We start from the raw sequence: 20,086 nt of genomic DNA, 5'->3' as shown, positions 1-20,086 counted from the left end.
CTGGTTAGGATAAAAGGCCATGAGAAGAATTTTGTACTGCACTTAGTTTTCTTATGCTCGTGACAGCTTGGACTTGAGAAAATAGTTTAGTTGCCAAATTTGATATGTTGGAGTTGCACAAAAATATCAGAAGATGGTTTGGAGATTCTGAAGTTAAAAAAGAAGAAACAAATTCTGGAAAATAATTTTAGGCCAGTAGACTAGGTCTCTTTGAGAGGTAATTCATATCCTCCTGGCTTCAATATACAGCAACAATTGTTGCTAATAAATGCTGGCTACAATAGAAGATGATGCCTGTTCCTCAGATCTGTAATTGTTTCTGTCTTGTGCCAAATTCAGTGGATTAAATTTCAAAATAATTTTTCTGACAAAAATGAATGAAATGTTCGAGAAAGCTTGGGTAGCCGATGATGGCAATGATGTCAAGAATATTTGCTATCTGATGATGATATGAAGTACAAAATATCTATCACCAAGATCTCTGAGCCATGACTGCCTTCCTAGCTTGTATTTATGTACTTTTTTCTTTGCATTCCTGAAATGTTTATGTATTACTGTGTATGAAATATGATGAATTCTTGCTCCATTCAACAAAGTCTTGACATTTCTCAGGTATTAATTTAGGGCCACCAGCCTTTAGTGGCCTCCAAATGTTAATGTGCAATATCCAGTTGTAAGTTGGAAAATCGTGCTCACTGAAATTATAACTTATTCTGTTCATATTCATAGTATAGTTGGATCAGAACTGCCTTATCTTTAGCCAGTGGTCTTGGAAACACTTAGGCACATGTATTATCTTGGAAGGTGGCAAATTCAGAGACTTGCCACTCCTGTTTCAGTCACCTGCTGCGTGGGAAAATGGGTTGATCAAAGGATCATTTTAGCTGTACTGATATTAACAATGATTGAACTCGGAGGCAGCAAGACCCAGAGATGTACATGTGGTCATTATAAGAGTACATAAAAATGAACATAACATTCATTAAGGTGTTCATTTCCAAATGTAGCCAATTAAGTAGTACATGTGACCTTCAAATCAAGACATGTTGAGACCTGGACAGAATGCTGTTTGCCAATTTGGACGAGTATTTTGGTGTTAAAAGGCATATTGATTAAGAGTAATGAGATTCAGAAGAGTGCTAAATTTGCTAGAACTGATTGTTTGGATGGGACAGTAGCCAAGTGTAAGAAAGTGTGTGATGCCTGGCTTAGTGTTTTTAATAAAAACCTTTCTTTGGATTGACAAAATCCAGTCTTAGTCTGATGGACAAACAAGAGCTATACTTCAATGTCATAAAGAAGTTGAAAAATTAAACTTGATGGCACCTGCTGGTTCTTATAATCTGCAAAATTCTAAATATTCTGGGAGTGTACTGCAATTTTTTGCTGGTGTAACTCCTGTTTTACCAAAGTCCAGGACTTCTAGTTTTAAAATCATAGCCAGACCTCTCCTAACCTTATTGGAAGCCATCTTGATCACACATTGGCTTGCCATTTCTTTTATGAACATTTAGGATTAACAAGTATTTGGATTCGACATTATAATACTCATCATCAAGGAGCCGAGATGCAAGCAGACAATTCCTTCATTTTGATAGCACTAGATGTGTAATCCTTTTTTAATTTCAGGTTGTTGTTGTTTTTTTTTTTTGTTTTTTTTTTTTTTTTTTTTTTTTTTTGCTACTGCTTTGTATGATTGGTAATAATACTGATAATGACTGATGTGCCATGGTCCCCCTTCTGCACTGGGAAAGTGGCCTTTCCAGAGGGGACTATATTTGTGAGATGTGTATGTATATGTAAATAGTAGGAAAGCTACATGTGACTTAAAGCAGTTATTCTCTTCTTTTAAAAGTAGCATTAATTATTAAAATGTTCTCTTTTAAACTGATTTATTTCAAATTAATACTTTGTATTCTTAGGCGTGAAATGCACATTACAAAACCATTCAAAACATTTTTTCAAGTCTTGGTACATGCGCTCTTTCGTATTTAAAATAATTTCTTTCCATTTACTCCATTTTCCCACTGCTACAGAATGTTCTTTGTTTTATTTTCTTGTTTATTTGAGTCTTCCCAACATAAATTTTTCGACATGTATGATGTTTTTCACTAAAATGCCTATTGCAACGTCTAGTTTTATCCTGAATGAAAATGGTGCTGATCTGATTTGTCAATATGACCTATACCGTGGCCATTTTGAAAGTCTTGTCACTACAGTTACATGGATGATCATACCAGGATAGGTTATGAATATGGGGGTGTCCAATAAAAGATTTCTCGGATTACTTGCTCCTAAATAAAATGAGACCAATCTGATGTCCATATTGACCATCTTGAAAATCTTGATTTTGGTGATCCTTGTTCTGGACCTATTGTGTCCCAGTGGTATAAAGCACTCGCCTTTATCGATTTACAGTCATCTCACCTATCTGTAAACGTTTTTGCTTTTGGTTTCGCCAAAGTGCATGAGAAAGCATGCCAATAGCTTCCTTTGTCTGTAGTTGTTACCTGGACTTGAACAGGGTTCTTTCTCTATCAGTTATATTAGCCATGATGTATACCCTTTAGTTTGCTGAAAAATAGTGTTGAAACAACTAATTCTTGAGAATTAACAATTAATAATGCCATGGCGTTTTCACCAGAAGACTACATACAGGGTCCATGGGGGACCTTGAAAAGTGAATTGTTCCTTCAAGGCCTTGATTTTCTTGAAACCAAAAAGAACGAATAAATAATTTTTGTTTTACAGAATTTAATTTGTTAAAAAAACTACAAAAAACAATCTCTTGATAAGTTTGTGCTGGAACTCTTGTAACGTTGCTTAATAGTAGCAGAACTAGAAGCTTTCAGCATGAAATTATTTTTGACGAAAGAGGTATGTTTGTGAGCACAGATTAAAGTTTTAAAATAGAAACTATATTGTCTTAATTATGAAATTAGTTCAATCCAGTTCTGTTTTAGGATTGAGTGGAAAGAGGACATAACGATAATTGCAATGAACATGCCAAGTCTAAAAATATAGAATACAGCCAAGCTGAGAGGAATGATATATCTAATGTGAAATAGTTTAAAAGATCCATACACTGTTTTTAAGTAAGCAGTAATATAAAAAAATCTTTCCTGTTTTTTGTTTGTTTATGGAGGATGGGTGAAGAAGAAAGGATGGTACTGAAAAAGACATTGAGACAGTGACAGTTGCTGCTGATGGCTATGCAAAGCAAAGATCCATAAGAAACTTTCCTTTATCATGACATCAAAATAATTTGAAAAGTGAAAAGGACAAAATTGTTGGAGCTCTTGAAAAACAGCTCGATGACAAGCAACAAGAACTGAAAAATTCACAAATTTTGGACTTTGTAAATAGTGTAGTGTAGGCAGTGTAAAATGAATTTTGTTCAGTGACTACATCAGACCTGCCAACTCTTATGATTTTGCTGTAAGTCTTACGAAAATTACCCGTAAAATACGGACTTGTGCCACTCTAGGAAAAACTACCTTAAAATTATTGTTGCCGAAAAATCCGGATAATTCGTTCGTCTGTGTTTTATTTCGATATGGGTTTCATCTTAGAATTAGTGAAGTTAGTTAGGGAGCCAGACTAACTTTACAACAGCACCCAGATGCTTGAAACTGCACCTATTTGTTCATGTCTGCATGATCAAACTGTTGATTATAGAGTTCATAGGTGCCAAGTGTCCCGTTTTTTCCATATTTGTCCCATACTTTGGACATGAATACGGGTGTGTGTTATTTTTGGGCAAAAAATACATTTTTTATTTTATTTTTAAGTATTAAAAAAATTCCTTGCAATTTTCAGTTTAGATCGGGCACTCGGTTCCATTCTGATAGAAATGTATCACATGTATATAGGAATACAGCTGTCCAATATGATTGGTTCATTCAAAATCGAGGCTACAATGCCTGTCTTTCTCTGCCATATTGGATTTCGCAACAGTTACTGCTGTCACTGTATCTCATTTTTGTAATATTCAACTTATAATCATGTTGAATAGGAAACCAGAATATTCAGAATTTTCTCCAGGAAAGACAAGAAAACAGAACTAGAAGAACAATTGTGCCGTCTTGTTTAGATTTGTGAAACCATCTAGTAAAGGGGAAAACTCGATGTTTTGCAAGTTGTGTAACGTGATTTCACTATTGGGCGCCTATGAAATAAAGAGCATGAAAAAGCTAATAAACATCAGCTTGCTGCTTTATCATACACAACTCAGCATGAACTTACAGCGTATATAAATACCAGAGAGAACCTTGATGTAATTTGATCGAAATTCTGTTTATTAAATTTCTTTTGGAAATTAACCTTCCTTATTCAGTTACTAGTGTTGCTGGCGATTTATTTCGCACATGTTAAATCGCAGTGGATTACTTGTATGCTAGAAAGAAAACAGTTCAATAAGAAAATCACACAGAATTGAGATCATCAATGAAAGTTGATACATTCAAATTGATAATGATTGGAAAAAAATAAGGTGTGGAAAAGGCTACTATAAAAATTCTGTGTCTGAGTGTGTTGCACTCTTGCACCTTCTGAATGGGCATCCGAATAGAATATGGTACAACATATGCATATTTGACACTAAATAACTACGTAAAGCACTGTCCTACTTTACTGATTGTTGTAAATATTTAACATATGCATTAAAATTTTAAAAATCAGTATTTGTTCCTGAAAATCAGTATTTTTGTCACAAGAAGTCAGTATTTTTTTATTCGGGGGGTTGGCAGCTATGGAATCCGATTTGTACCAGGATTTTAAACATTTTGGTCTCACGTCTAAGGCAAACCGGTATGAACTGCAAACAGACGGATGAACCTTTGCAAAAAGTTGGATAAGATGGGCAATTGCAGACATCATTTTGGGCTTCCATAAAAAAAGCTGAAAATCTGAAAGGGGGATTGAGGTCCTCCCCCAACAGGGTTTCGAGGGGCAGTGCCCCCGATCCGAGGGTCCAAAAAAGCATTTTACACCCATGAAAAGCTGCTCCTGGTGCAACTTATGATCATAATATATAACAAAATAATCATTTGAAATACTAAAAGAACTTACCAAAAATTTTCAGCTTGAATAATTTCACAATCAATAAACTTTATTGTCACAGGAATTTTTTCTCCAATACTATTGGTGCTTAAGTTATTTCATGTGCATGTCAGTGTTCACATCGTAATTAAGTCAATAATTAGGCATTTTTTGCTGCCAACATATTACACTTCTCTCTTTTCATAATAAATCTGTAAAATAAACACCCAAGTACATCACCTATATACAAATAATCCCATATATTCCACTGGACAAAACCTGTTGATTTGCCAGTCGAGCTCTTTTTGCAGCTTTATCAAAGATTTCTTTAGCCTTCCTTTTTTGTCAACAATGATTGTGTTGGCTCAATGTGCAATCGTTTTTTTTTCCTTCTCAACGAGAGCCTTTTTTCTTTCAAGCCCCAGCTTGTGTTGGCAACATGCAGTGCACATATTCTGACAGAGGGCTACATCTGTTCCAGACTCTTCCAATCACGACTTCCGTAATTTATATTTTTATTGCAGATGTTACAAAATGTCCATATTCTAACAGAGGGCTACATCTGTTCCAGGCTCTTTCAGCCACGACTTCCGCAATTTATATCTTTATTGCAGAGGTCACAAAATGCCAGTCCTCTAGCGTTCAGTTTTCTTACAAACTGACCAACTAATTTTCCGTCGACTTTTTGCTCCAGCCATTCCCATTTCCATACATTTTTTAAACCTTTATCTAAACTTCTCATGTCATGGTCTCTCAACAACTCTGGATGCCATTTTTTTGTAAGCATGCTTCTTTTCATTGCCATCAGTTTCATTTACACGAAGATTCATTGGATGAATTTAAACTTTTGACCAATCAGAATACTCTTTACGAGAGTTGTGAGCTAACTAATATATGCAGCGAATACGTTACAAGGGTTATTGCGGAATGGGACCGAACAGACCGTTTAAAAACCGGAAAATACCGGATCGGACATAATAAAAAAACTGACTATATCAAGAAAAATCTGATTCAAGTTGGAAGAAAGGCGGAATTCCGCTTTAAAACGGAGAAAATGCATGTCTGCAATTGGTATAAAGAGTGGTCTCAAATAAAAAATAATGGCTCCGTTTAGCAAAAAAAAGAACCTACTTTTACCCTTCTGTGAGCCAAATAGCTAATGACAAACTATGTTTCTAACACAGCTATTCAGAAATAGCTTTCAAAATGTGTTTCCTACTCGATTTTAATGCTAAAATGACAAAAACATCCAGGGGTTAATGTGTTAATGGGAAAGATATCAATGAACATACTATTGACTTCATGTTTCTTTATTTACTTCAAAAAAAAGTTTGGCAACAAATGTTCCTCATACCGTATTTACCGTATTTGTTGGGACACCATAAATTAATTTTAAAAGTAACTTTTTTGTGCACTGTATGTTCTGGGACACATCGTTTTTTCGAGTCGTAAGTTGTGGGACACCTTTTAAATCATTCGAAAATTACATGTTGGAAATTGAACTCCAACTGAAATTTGATTTTTAAAATATAAAACTGTGTACTTGAGATAAAACTCTAATCCACTGCAGCGGCATCTCATCAACACAACCCTTCTCCTGCACATGTAAGATTTATTATTTTGGTACATGAATACTTTTTTAAATTTCTCATTCCGTGAAAAATTGTTAGAGGCAACACACCACCTGAAGTGGAAACTGCAAGAACAAAAGGAAGATTTTTTTTTTTTCAAATCTGCACTAGTCTTGCAAATTCTCACACTTTTGACGCCCATCTTATCGTCAGTCCATCCAGGAATGCGATCAAAGTAAACTAGAGTTTCATCCATGTTAATGATCATATTGTCGGCGAAATGATATGTTTCTCTTCTGGCCTTCGCGAATTCATCACGTGATTTTATTTTCTCCAAATCTTCTGGATGATGCTGGGTCATCAATGTTCGCGCACGAAGCACTATATTGTGTAACTTTAAAAACTGTTCCATTGTTTCACTTTATTGTCAAACTATTCGTGAATACTGTTGAAAAGGAACCAAAGTTAGCTTCCATATCTCGGCCGTCTTTTTATATTCAAAGCTATAAAAAAAAATCAGCACACTTAAAAGAATCCAGTAGTCGGCATCTGAGGTCAGCTTGCTTTGCAATAAAATAACCTTTGTATTGATATCTTTAAAAAAAATTTCGGCTTCTGAGTCCAAAGTCAGCTTCCGTCGGCTTGCTTTGTAATAAATATATAATTTGTCTTTGATGTCCTGTCGATAAGTTCAAAGAAGAAGTTTACTGCTGGCTGCCAGTTGTGTTTATTTACCACCAGGGCTTATATGTGCTTGGCATCTGTAGTAATAATTGATACAAAGGTGCATTGATGTCTGCGGGTAAATATTAATGATATTTATGTAACCCGCGCTGGTGAAATGATTGTCACTTGCACTCAAGTGAATGTATTTTCAAATAATGATTTTTATATGCGAGATACTGGCATACAGTATACCTGGATATAAATTAATCTTGGCTATTTTGCACCTAACACCATGCCATGCGTGAATGGCAGTTGTCTTCAATATATCGATTGATTATTTGCCTCTTGTTTGAGAAATCGTTTGCTTCTCTTCTGGCCTTCACGAATTCATCACATTATTTTTTTTCTTCTCCAAATATTCTGGGTGATGCTGGGTCATCGACATCTGTGCACAAAGCACTATATTGTGTCACTTTAAAATTTGTTCCTTTGTTTCAATTTATTTTCAAAATTCCCGTGAATACAGTTGAAAAGGAACCCAAGTATGCTTCCATATCTCGGCCGTCTTTGTATATTCAAAATTTTCTTTAAAAAAATCGGCTCACTTCACAGAATCCATAGTCAACTTCCAATTTCGGTTTGCTTTGCAATAAAATAACCTTTCTATTGATATCCTTTACACAAAAAAAATAACCAAAAGTCGGCTTCTGTTTTGTAATAAAAATAACCTTTTGTCTTTGATGTCATGTCGGTAGGTTCAAAGGAGGAGTTAACTGCTTGCTGCCAGTTGTGTTTATTCACCACCAGGGCTTCTATATGCTTGATATAGTAAGGATAATTATGTAACCCTAGCTGGTGAAAAGACTCAAGTGAATGTGTTTTCAAATAATGATTTTTATTTGCGAGATATTGTCATACAGTAGACCTGGATATAATTCAATCTTGATTATTTTGCACCCAACACCGTGTCATGCGTGAATGGCGTCTTCAAGATATCAGTTGACTATTTCCCTCTTGTATGCGAGTTTGTTGGCTCCAGTTTTCAGTCGGATAACATGTTCAAACCTTTGAGCACAACCACACACAGTTGTTTCTCCGTGTTCATGTCAAAGAACAACATGGTGTCTGGTATCAGACATAATTGATACATGCTAGAGTATGGAAGCCTACACTACTTATACGGATTTTGTGGAAATATTTTATTTTTTAATGCTCATGTTGAAAAAAGGAATAAATGATAACAACACAAGGTTAGTTGCTTTCTTTTTATTATCAATTAAGCGTTTTATTTATCTATTATATTGCGACGTGCAGTGGAGTAGGGGGGACGCAAATACAATACAAATTTATTTCGTTTCTTAAGTTTTGGGACATATGACCAAAGTGATAAAATGTTTCACCATAAGTTCTAGGACAGAAAAAAAATTATTATTTTATCGTGTCCCAACATGTGCGGTAAATACGGTATGTAGTAATAGTAAGTATTGTGTTTACATACAGTTTTCATTTATGTATCCTTGAAAATTATTGTAATGATTCACCTTGAAAAACACTATTTTAAACCTTGAAAATTTTGAATGAAATATGCTACTAACCCTGTACATATCATGTTTAGATGTTTATAAATGAATCTGATGGTGAACATCACCATCATGGGTAGCAGTTGATGGCAGTGATGTCAAGAATATTTGCTATCTGATAGTGATATGAAGTACAAAATATCTATCACCAAGATCTCTGAGCCATGACTGCCTTCCAAGCTTGTATTTGTGCAGGTTTGCATTCATGAAATGTTTATATATTAGTGTGTATGTGATACAATTAATTTGTGTTTTTTTTCTTGGCATATAAACAATATCTTTTACACTTTGTTATAATATTGCAGCCACCCAACTGTTTCGATTAATGGACAAATACCGACCAGAGACCAAGCAACAGAAAAAGGCAAGACTTAAGGAGAGAGCTGAAAAGAGAGCTGCAGGCAAGGAAGACCAGCCAACCAAGCGTCCCCCTGTCGTCCGATCTGGGGTCAACACTGTCACTTGCTTAGTTGAACAGAAAAAGGCCCAGCTAGTAGTGATAGCCCATGATGTGGATCCACTTGAGGTGCTGTTCAAAAGCATTATTGAGAGATGGAAAAAAAAAAAAATTTCTGTTCTGTGCCAACTTTTAATATGTGTGTGTGTGTGTATAATATATATAGAGATATAGTTGATTAAGCTTTATAAAATGGTGTGAAGAAAGAAATAAGTCATAATGTTGTTCAATCCCTCTAATGTCCATTTTGGCATCATTTTTTAAGATTTCTGTTAATACACACAGGTGGGTAATGTAAGGACCATATACAAATTTACAGCAAACTCTAGTGATTTAAGACCTGAAAAATTATTTTTATGATTAGATTTTTTGTTTGTTATAAAATGTGAAGAATTAAACATTAAATTCCAGTAATGCATCAGGAGACGAGTCCACGCCAGTGTGAAGTGTTTCTTGATCTTACATTTTATTCCCAGGGTCCCACAAATTCATTACCATTTCTTTTCTTTTTCTCTTTTTTTTTTTTTTTTTTTTTTTTTTCAATATAGAATTTGATTGGAAACTGATACTCCATGATATAATACCCCATTTTTGCACATTCATTGAGCTGCCAGGGGTGGGTCATTTTATGTGCCCCTGTTCCCACTATAATGATAACAATCGGGGGGGTTGTTGGGTAACCTAAAATTTGAAATGCGAGAATGTCTGCTGGGTTCGCTTAAGGTGCAACATTTATTCCCTGGAATTAATGAGAAGTCACTTGTTTGCAATGATGTTTGAATTTCTTCACCTGAATACTCTTTGTTGACTGCAAACAAACTTTTTAAATCTGAGCTTCAAGTGTTCTTTCCATACCTGGAAAACCAATCCCCCAGTATTAAATGCTAAAAAACTTGTTGGGGTTCTTTAGTATCCAAATTTCAATGTAAATTGGTCAAAATCTAGACTTCTCAGTTTCAGCTGTTCACTCCTAAATATTTTATTCCCAGTAAAAAAAAAATGCCCAAAATGATGGACCAAAAATGAAATCTGCACAAACACGTTTCAAAACATCAAACCCATCATTGGAGAGTGGCATTTCGTGTAAAAATAATGTTTTGGGGATGGGGATGTATTAACATTTATTGCATATATAGGACTTTGGCAATTGACTAAAGCACAGCTACTGTTGGACATGACTTGAAGTGAATACCCTGCCATTCCACAGACAGTGGAACACATTCTAGTCAAGTGTTAAAGCTTCCTCCAATCATGATGGAGTTTTATGCCAGTTTATTTAAGGAATTGAGAGAGAATGCTGTTTGCATAGAAAGAATGTATTGCCTTTTATTTTACAGAATGTTTATTTGTACTGGTTTTGTTATAGCCATTTTATGGGTTTTTGATATCTTTTTTATATTTGCATACATTGTTTTAAATAGTTTATGACCGAGTTATGTGTATTTCCTTATGATTAATGCAAATCTATTTGTTGCAGTTGGTGTTGCACTTACCTGCACTTTGCCGAAAAATGGGAGTTCCATACTGTATTGTGAAAGGCAAAGCTCGGCTTGGAACAGTTGTCCACAGGAAGACTGCCACGTGCCTGGCCTTTACAAATGTTTTTCCGTAGGTTTCATTCCTTTGAACCATGAGATAAGATTTCATGACAGAATGGCTACTAGTTTCGTCATGCTTGGTGCAGTATGTTGGTAAATTCAAGGAAGAAAAATCGATACTGAATTGACCAGTGAATTTTAATCCATTTTTCTTTTGTTATATCTACTGAAACCATTTCTAAATGTGAAGATTTGGTGCTGCTACATGTGAAGAATATATTTGGGACATCATGTATTACATACCTTTTTTTCTTCACATGCATTCTTTCAGATTTAACAACTGCACAAGAAATAGCAATGACAAAGGTTACATGAAAGATAAGACCTCTCCGGTGGCATAGTGGTTTGAGCATCCGCCTCGGATGTGGGAGGTTGTGGGTTCAATCCATGGTCAAGTCATACCAAAGACTTACAAAAATGGTACTAACAGCTGCCTTGCTTGGCACTCGGCATTAAGAGGTTAGTGTTAGGACTGGTCGGCCTGATGTCAGGATAATGTGACTGGGTGGGACATTATGTTACATGTCTGCAGCATGATGTCACAGTGCTAGACATCACTATCAGGGATGGTCCTGGCTTTTAAAAAGCTGTCGCCAAAAAAATCGCCAACCTCAATATTTTGTCGCCAATTTTCAAAAAAGTGTTGCCAAAAAAAGTAGTGTACATTTTTCCAAGTGTTAATTTAGTATATTAATGTAACAGGCAATGAAAATTAAAAAAAATGGATTAGTTAATACTTTAATTACAAGAAACATTAACAAAATGTTACAAAGTGTTACATGAAGATCCATCGCGATTTTAGGGCTGCCCACTTGTTGAATGCAGTTTCAAAGTCTAATTTTTCACATCTGTACGTGCTGATTCTCATTAAATTCTCAAGAGATGAGATGCAGAGCTTATTTCTGATGTCAGTTTTTATGAAGTTCATCTTACTGAATCCACGTTCACAGTGTACAGTGCTGACAGGTGACACCAGTAGTCTCTCAGCAGCCCCCCCCCCCCCCCCCCCCCATGGCTAGCTTCACAAAGCTTGCAGCGAATTGCTTCCTAAATCCCAAGAATGATCACTGAATGCTGTATAAATTTTCTTGACAAGAAAAATAGGATCTCCATTCCCACGAATGAAACTTACATGAGTCAACACCTGGCAATATTGGACCGTATATATAAGCATAAATTCACACCCAACTTAGGGATTCTTTCACTCCTGTATTTTGAGAAATAAATAATTATTATTAATTATGCAAAACTGTTTTTTTTTTTTTTTTTTTTTTTTTTTTTTTTTTTTTTTGCTATTTCTTGTTGCGGAGTTTAAGTCTCTGCAGCCGTAACACAGGACTGATGGCAAAAGGAAAAGATCAATGAGTAAAATGCTGCACTGGCGACAGATGTAATTGTGATTTAGATTGTTTCCATTTGCTTTGTATTTATACACAGTTGTCGGTACTTCAAAGCTTATCAGTTTTCTATGAAGGTTCAGCAAAACTATTGTATTGGTATATGTATAAAAAAAACAGAAGGATTAGCCATACAATTAATTGTATCTGTTCTATTCGCGTCTTCAGAAGTCGGTCAGTTGTAGGTATAGTGCGGTAGCATGATTGACTGTATCGCAGCATACAGTACTCAGCCCAGATGTCAGCATAAGCAGATTATGATGTAACAATGCACTGTAAAGATGGGGTTGTCAATAAGAACAAAGGATTGTTTGTGTGTAACAGATATTGATACCAATGCATTGCTTAGTCAAGTTTGTGGCTTCCTTTCGTTCTGCCTTTTAATTTATCCAGTCCAAATCCATGATTGTATGTACAAATTAAATAACCAAAAAGTATGTCACCAAAAAAATCGCCAGATGGGATATTTTTGTCGCCAGTAAGGAAAAAAAATCGCAATTTGCGACATTGGCAAAGCCCAGGACGATCCCTGACTATAAACTGTCGCACTGCAGACATCATAGCGATATGACTAAATTTTTTTTAAAGCTATGTTAAATATCCAAATCACACTCGAAGCAGGTTTCAAAAACAGTTACTTGCATCAGTAAAGGCTTAATATTTAAAACAGTTGATAACGTGAAATTTCCCTATATTTATGTTAAAATTCAGATTTTATTAAATCTTATATTTCTGTACCAGGTTAGTGAGGTTCCTGGCTCATTTTCTAGTTCCCAGATGTATGAGGATATTTGGTCAGTCCTTTCTGTTGGCTGGGAAATATTAAAAACAGGATGACTTGTTTTGGATCATTTAACTGCAATAATTACTAGTGGCTTGTACTATGTCATATAAAAACAAACGGCCAAAAATGTAACATCTCCAAAAAATTTTAAGCAGTTTCTGCACTGATTGACTGGACAGCTGTGAAATTGTCCAGGTGCACGTGCAAAATGAATCACTTTTGACTTTGTGTTTCAAACATTCTCTTACGGGTGCACGGCATAAACATGGAGAAAAACTCAGAAAATGAGTTAAAATTTGTGGAGGCTACAATAATACTGCTACATAGTTTCGAGTCTGTTTCTTCATCAGGTTATGTGCTCGAATGGCAACAAAGTGTACATTTTCATGTGTATTAAGACGCGTAGAGGAACAGTCTGACTTTCCATGTTTTATATTATGATAGACTAGGAGTCTGATAAAGTTCAGCAATAGGATTTATACTCAGCTTGAAAAATTTAAGACGGGGTTAGAAGTGAACCTGAGAAACCCAATATTTCTATTATGACCTTAGAAACTTGAAGAAAAAACCCATACAAACTGAAGAAAACATGAATGAAAGAAAACAAAACCAAACATTTAAAAAAAAATTATGAACATCTGTCCCATCCCCACGGATAATATTTTATTGAACTATTTTTGTTAGGCTAGCCTAGTGGCTGAGAAAGGGCATGATAATATTATGCAAGTTAAAGACATCTGGTAATTTTATTCCATCATTCATTTGTTACTTTTCAAAATTTTAATGTTACAATCTTCATGGAGATAATCGTTTAACTGATTTCTGTTTTGAACCTCAAAACCAATTTTAAAAACATTGAGAAACCAGTTTTAAAAACCCTCAGATTTTTTAATTTAAATTTCACTTCTATCCCTGTTTAGTTTTCTTAGTTCAGGCTTCCATGAACTCACAGACAGTAGCCTTACAATAGACAAAGACCCAAGTGGTGCAAAAATATTGTGCCGGTTGGTACAGAAGGAATTGCAGTGGGGGCGTGGAATCCGCTGATACATGATTGGCTATGCTAGAAATAGCAACACGCATGGTATGCAAGATTCTTCAGAGCTTTCTAGACTGTTAATGTTGGGATGACAAACTGTTGCATGGTGGAGAAATCTTAAAGAAAGAAAATTGGTACATGACTAAGAAAGTACTTGTACTTTGTGAAAAGTAGAAGTGAGATGCAGATCACCTTTAAAAGAGCATTGGAAATAAGCTTTCTAAAGTTGGTATTGAAGGCATGAATATTGTATTGCATAGTTATTGACACTGACAACACAGAAAGTTGGAACATAATGGTTTCTTCAACAAGAGAAAGTTTCTGTCATGGGTCTAGTTAACCTTTCTTCATGGATGTGTAGAGCACATATAAAATCATTAACGTGCACAGATGCACTTTGGAATTTTTTTTTATGTTACTGAAGGTTCTTTTCCTCGGATGAAACAACTAGTCTCTCTCTTGTTGCAGTGAAGACAAGAATGCATTGAACAAGCTGGTGGATGCAGTCAAGACCAACTATAATGATAGAGCTGATGAGGTGAGTCACTGATTTCATAGAATATGCTGTTAAATCAGAAATTTAATTTTGTTATTATTAGCTCTACTGATCATGGACTGGATGAGCTTAGGAGATGGTTTGTTCATACATGCCAACCATTACGCTTTTGGCGTAATCATTACGCTTGTTTTCACTAAATTACGGATTACGCGTTTTTGGTATATCCTCCTCCCCCCAAAAGTTAATTTATTTTTGCATGCAAGCGCCTTTGGACACCTATTTCATTCACATACAAGCTCTTTTTGACGCCTCTACACCATTGTCATGGAAGTGGCTTTCGATGCCTGCTGTAAACATCAGCTATTTTTAGCGTAGCGCCACCTTCGGGGAAAAGACCTGTTAGATACTACATTCATTGCTGTGAATGACCATTACGTCAGATCACGTGGCTGCTGTTTATGCTCTGGTCGAAATCTGCTAAAAGTAACTGGGTCTTATTCTCCACTCTCCAAAAGGAGGTTGTTGATTTCGTTCAATACTTACTCCAGTTTTCACGAATAGAATCACAACTATGAAAGCTTCAATAAGTTAGGTAAAGGCTCTGATGTTGTAGGCAGCAATTAGTTTTTATAAATTATCAAATTCAGATGACTTAGTGATGTAGATGCAGACTAAGAACTTGTAAATTTCGATAATGTGAAATGGCAGCTACAGTTGTAACGCGGCTTCACTGTCTTGATGGTGAACGAATTCTCTCAAGATTTTAAAGCACATAAAAAATTCTTACGTGAAAAATAATTACAGAGCTATAACAATTGGACCTTACTCTTAAATTTTTCCAACATTAGAGATACGTACCAAAAATGTAAAATAGTTAAATTTGCTGTTAAACGTACCATACACTGCACTGCTTAACCGTTAACAGGCAGGTCTATGTGTATGGCGTCCTATTTATAGCGCACTGCTCTGGGTAACTTTGCTACATGTGTATCGAAGAGCTAAAAAGCCATACACTCTTAGTAGTCTGTGTAAGAGACATTGACAATGAAAAGGGCAAAGTTAGAATGCTCTTCTTTCATTACCAGAAATAACAGTAGATTCCACTGGAGAAAAAAAAAATTTTTTGTGCTTGATAATGCTTTGAATAAACATAACAGAGAGATTGTTCAGTATTGCTAACAAAAATAAAACTGACTTCAGATCCATGCTCAGTAACCCAGCACTTAGTGCTCATCTAGTGTGCAAAACATTCATGGTCTCCACTGGTACAAAGCATTTTGAAATGCACTACAAGAGTCTATTGCTTTTTAAAGCTCAAAAGTGTTATATATGAAAACTTGAAGCACTAATTAATGTTAAAAGTCATGTGGGATAAATAAAACATTTCGTACATATTCTCATTGAATTTGTGTCATGTTTTATGTGGATTACTCTTTCTGATCGGATTACTCTTTTTGTCCACTTGGATTACACTTTTTCCTCACCAGGGGTTGACATGTATGGTTTGTTGTCTGTCCGTCCATTACCACAAGATTTTTATTGCTACTCCTTCATAACTTGATACTTTCTATACACGTTCAATCCATGGTCTTGGTGGGCCTAAATGAAAATGGTGCTGTTCACACATCAATTGTGGCCACCACAGTGGCCATCTTGAAATCTATTCATTACACCTGAATGGATGGTTATACAGTGTTTCCCTTTACCATCATTTGTGCTTCAGAGACCCAAAAATTTTAAATTTGACCCCCCGTTTTCATACCAAAGTTTGTTTTTTATTCAGTCTGACCCCCAGTTTTGACACCAAGGAGATTTTTGACTCTCAGTCTTGCACCCCTGAGGGATACACAGGTTATATCAGCATTGGATATTCACTAATATTATTGTGATGACTGATTGATCCTAAATGAAAATGGTACTAATCTGATGGTCCTTTATGGACACCACAGCAGCCATCTTGAAAACCTTGTCACTACTGATGAATGGGTGATTATATCAATATGGGCTTTTCACCAGAAAACTTCTTAATGAGATCTTGCTGGTGCTGACATCCAGTATGGCCAACCCGGTGACTATCTTCAAGAATCGTGCAGTCTCGGCTCTATGGATGGGTCATATTGATGCAAGGTTTTCATTGATTGGTTAGATGGTTGGTTGGTTATGGGATTAGCACCATTTTTCAGCGCAAAATAGGATATATATGGTGGCCAGAATAATAGTGGGGGAAGAACCACTGACCCATGGAAAGCTAAGGCATGCTTTCTCGCATGGATTTTATTAGGATTTTTCTGATACCCAGTGTGGTGGCCACAGCAACCATCTTGAAAATCTTGTTATTGCTCTACTCTTGAATGGAAAGTTGTGTAGTGAAATTATTTGCTCTAGACTTTGTGAAATAGGATGGCTTTATCAACATGAAGAAGAGACATCTTGTGATACCTAGTTGGTCATAAATGGTGCCAGTTGTATATCCAGTATAGCTGCCACAATGATTGCCTTGAAAGTCTTGTCACTAATCAGTTTCCACAAAATGAGAATTTTTCCCCTTCATACTGTTGACACTAGAACTGCTACTTTATATTTGAGGATCTCAAATTCTCCTGTATTGGTAGTAATCTTGTGATTAGGACATCTTTTTGTCTATTCACAATAGATTATTGTCTTCTTACAAATCTCACTCAACTTAGTGTTTACTATTGTCAAGCTTATGTTAGTGGAAAAAAGCAAGATGTTGCAATCATTTTTACAGTGATGGAATTTTTATCAACAGTTTGTTAAAATCTTGGTCATTTTTCATTTGAGTGACCCATGGCTTTAGCATATTAAGTAAGGTTTTTGCGCTGCACATGATGTTCATAACTTTATGACACCGGTAATGAATTTTATCAAACTCCATGCACAAGATAGTTTAATATCCAGATGTATTTATCCCTTCTTACCTCACAAAAATCTAATTTTTGTTTGCAAGGCAGATAATAAGTCTGTCCAACCATCCATTACTTGTTTGCTTGATATACTTCAAACCCTTGGAGATGTCTTCATGAAATTCACCCATGTGCTGTAATAAAATAACATCTTTAAATCTCGTCTTTTTTTCTCTTCATATTGATGTACAGTTGAGATGGTTTCGTATGTTTGTATGTGTGGTGGTCTTATGATTATGTTCTTGGATCTGTATTTATTGTTAACTTGGAAATATCAAATTTGAAAGTGTCTTGTTTTTCTGAAGCCCACATTTGAAGAAGAAAAAGCTGGGCATCGCAGTAACTTTTTCATGGAATACTTCATTTGATTGAGGCTCTGTTTACTTCCTCCGCACTTTTGATACAAAATAACAATTTTGGCTTAAACATGTCGAGTTGTTGGGTTACCATACAGATGATGGCTATGACCTTAGCATCACATAAGTAATGTTCTGGCTGTATCTCATTTTCACATCATGGGATTAACATTATAGCATAAGATCATTTTTATCAAGTATTTTATACCTTGCTTCTTGCAGCACTTATGGTCTTATTTGGGGGAGTACCTGTGTTGGCTTGTCTGTCATGCAGTTTTTAAACCTTTATTTAATCTCTTTTATATATAATCTTCACAAAGCTTGGCATATTCATGTATCACACCAAAAACGGCAAAGAAAAAATTAGCATTTTAATTTGGTTACTGTTTGGGTTCCCAAGCTTCAGGAGATACTAAATGGGAACCCAAACAGTAACCAAATTAAAATGCAAACTTTTTTCTTTGTCGTTTTTATTGTATTAAAATGGCAGCGAAAATGGCCTTGTGGTTTGAGCGTCCGCCTCAGAAGTGGGATGTTGTTGGTTTGATTCTTGGCCGAGTCATACCAAAGACTTGCAAAAATGGTACTAACAGCTCCCTCGCTAGGCACTCATCATTAAGAGGTTAGTGTTAGGACTGGTCGGCCTGGTGTCAGGACTAGGTGACTAGGTGGGATATCATGCTATAAATTGCTAGACATCACTATAAATTGCCACACTGCAGACATTGTAGTGATATGACTGAAAAATTGTTAGAGCTACGTTAAAAATCTTAATCACACACACACACACATCTCCTGAAGTTGTGTGCAGTTTTTGTATGGTCACATTAAATGTGTAATAAAAAAAGAATGGCTCCTTTGTCTGATCACTATTTTTCTGAGTAGTCCCAATTTTATAAAAATATTTAACATGTCACGATTAAATGGGTATATATCTATCACTATTATACAGCCAGGGACAGCAAATATCTTTCAGTCTTTGAGATATTGTCATAAAACTTGGTTTGCACTTGTGCCACAACTAGTATTTGTCACATGCAAGAATGGACTTTGTGATATATCTGGCACCTGAGATTTTATTTGCCAGTGACTGAATCGTGTGGATTTCATTTTTCAGATCCGTAAGCATTGGGGAGGTGGCGTCATGGGCAGCAAATCCCAGGCTAAAATTACCAAGTTGGAGAAAGCCAAGGCCAAGGAGTTGCAACAGAAACTGGGTTAAGGAAGATAGTCCGTCTTTGTGTCAGAAAAGCAAAAATAAATTTGAGACGAGAAAAAGTTGGGATTTGTTTTGTTTTTTTTTTAAATTTAATTTCTCATAAGGACTTTCTTTAAAAACTTGTTTTCAGTGATATTTTTAAAATTGTGCGTGAGCATGTCAGCACAGAGGATTGTGCTACAACAATATAAAAAAATTGTCAAATTATGTCCAGATAAATTGCGGTTTCAGTGTTATATCATACTGAACATTGCTGTTGGTGGCCATTGTGGGTCTCGGAAAGAGGCATCCTTTGTGCTGGGTAAGTTCTCCATCTGTTGTAAAGAGAGAATTAACTGGCATGTATTTTTGAATTGCTAATTAACTGCTGAGAAATGTGCATGTGATTTGTCATGCTCTTTACAAATTATTACCATTTTTAGAATTCTTCTGTGACACTAGTGTTAAACTAACAATAGAAGCATTGATGGTAAAACCTGTGGTCCAATTCAGTTCATTATCCTGACAATTTTCACAAGAAACATTAGGGTTACGCGTGTGCATTGCATTTGTAATTTTCTGCAACTTTTGTACACTGTAAACAGGCAGACTTCAAACTTGAGTACTTGATTGGAGATGGATGTGTCGAGTGGATTAACAATTTAGATTGATCCCAGACGAGGTGGGAATACAGATGTGGCCACTGGATCTTTTGTTAAACACGAGACCCAACCCTATATATAAATACTTGTCAAACACGATAACAAAAATTTAGGTAGGAAAGTGATATTGACCTATGGTTCTACTTTTGCTGCCCACATTTATGAGTAGGACATAACTGTTAAGTGAGCAACAGTTTTGTAGTGGTATTCGTGTAGTGTAACATTTGGCAAAGTATGGCATTCAGGGTCTGACCCCAAAATGAATTCTAACAGAATAAATTTGTTACAAAAGATGTAAACATAGCTGCCGACCCT

At 35.6% G+C, this 20,086-nt stretch overlaps 1 protein-coding gene and 3 non-coding genes across 4 annotated transcripts in view; all 4 read left to right on the top strand.

Moving 5' to 3' along the window:
• Positions 1 to 19,192, top strand: part of LOC149771551 (large ribosomal subunit protein eL8-like) — a 38,696-nt gene extending 19,504 nt beyond the window's left edge. Inside the window, exons 4-7 of the mRNA XM_089948354.1 lie at positions 9,163 to 9,383; positions 10,792 to 10,922; positions 14,601 to 14,670; positions 19,029 to 19,192. Of these exons, the coding sequence (XP_089804480.1) occupies positions 9,163 to 9,383; positions 10,792 to 10,922; positions 14,601 to 14,670; positions 19,029 to 19,133 (527 nt within the window). The 3' untranslated portion in view covers positions 19,134 to 19,192. The remainder of the gene's footprint in view (positions 1 to 9,162; positions 9,384 to 10,791; positions 10,923 to 14,600; positions 14,671 to 19,028) is intronic.
• LOC149771554 (small nucleolar RNA SNORD24) lies at positions 412 to 489 on the top strand. The gene has a single exon (XR_016418243.1). It is a non-coding gene; the product is annotated as a small nucleolar RNA SNORD24 (small nucleolar RNA).
• On the top strand, positions 8,945 to 9,022 carry LOC149771553 (small nucleolar RNA SNORD24). Its single transcript, XR_016418244.1, has one exon. It is a non-coding gene; the product is annotated as a small nucleolar RNA SNORD24 (small nucleolar RNA).
• Positions 10,079 to 10,152, top strand: LOC149771552 (small nucleolar RNA SNORD36). Its single transcript, XR_016418242.1, has one exon. It is a non-coding gene; the product is annotated as a small nucleolar RNA SNORD36 (small nucleolar RNA).
• Positions 19,193 to 20,086: the final 894 nt, after the last annotated feature.

This window comes from Sinohyriopsis cumingii, unplaced genomic scaffold, assembly GCF_028554795.1.
Source record: "Sinohyriopsis cumingii isolate HCF-2022 unplaced genomic scaffold, ASM2855479v2 utg001779l, whole genome shotgun sequence".
In the NCBI taxonomy this organism is placed as follows: domain Eukaryota; kingdom Metazoa; phylum Mollusca; class Bivalvia; order Unionida; family Unionidae; genus Sinohyriopsis; species Sinohyriopsis cumingii.
The sequence above is the reverse complement of the archived record's forward strand: the minus strand, read 5'-3'. Positions and strand labels throughout refer to the sequence as shown.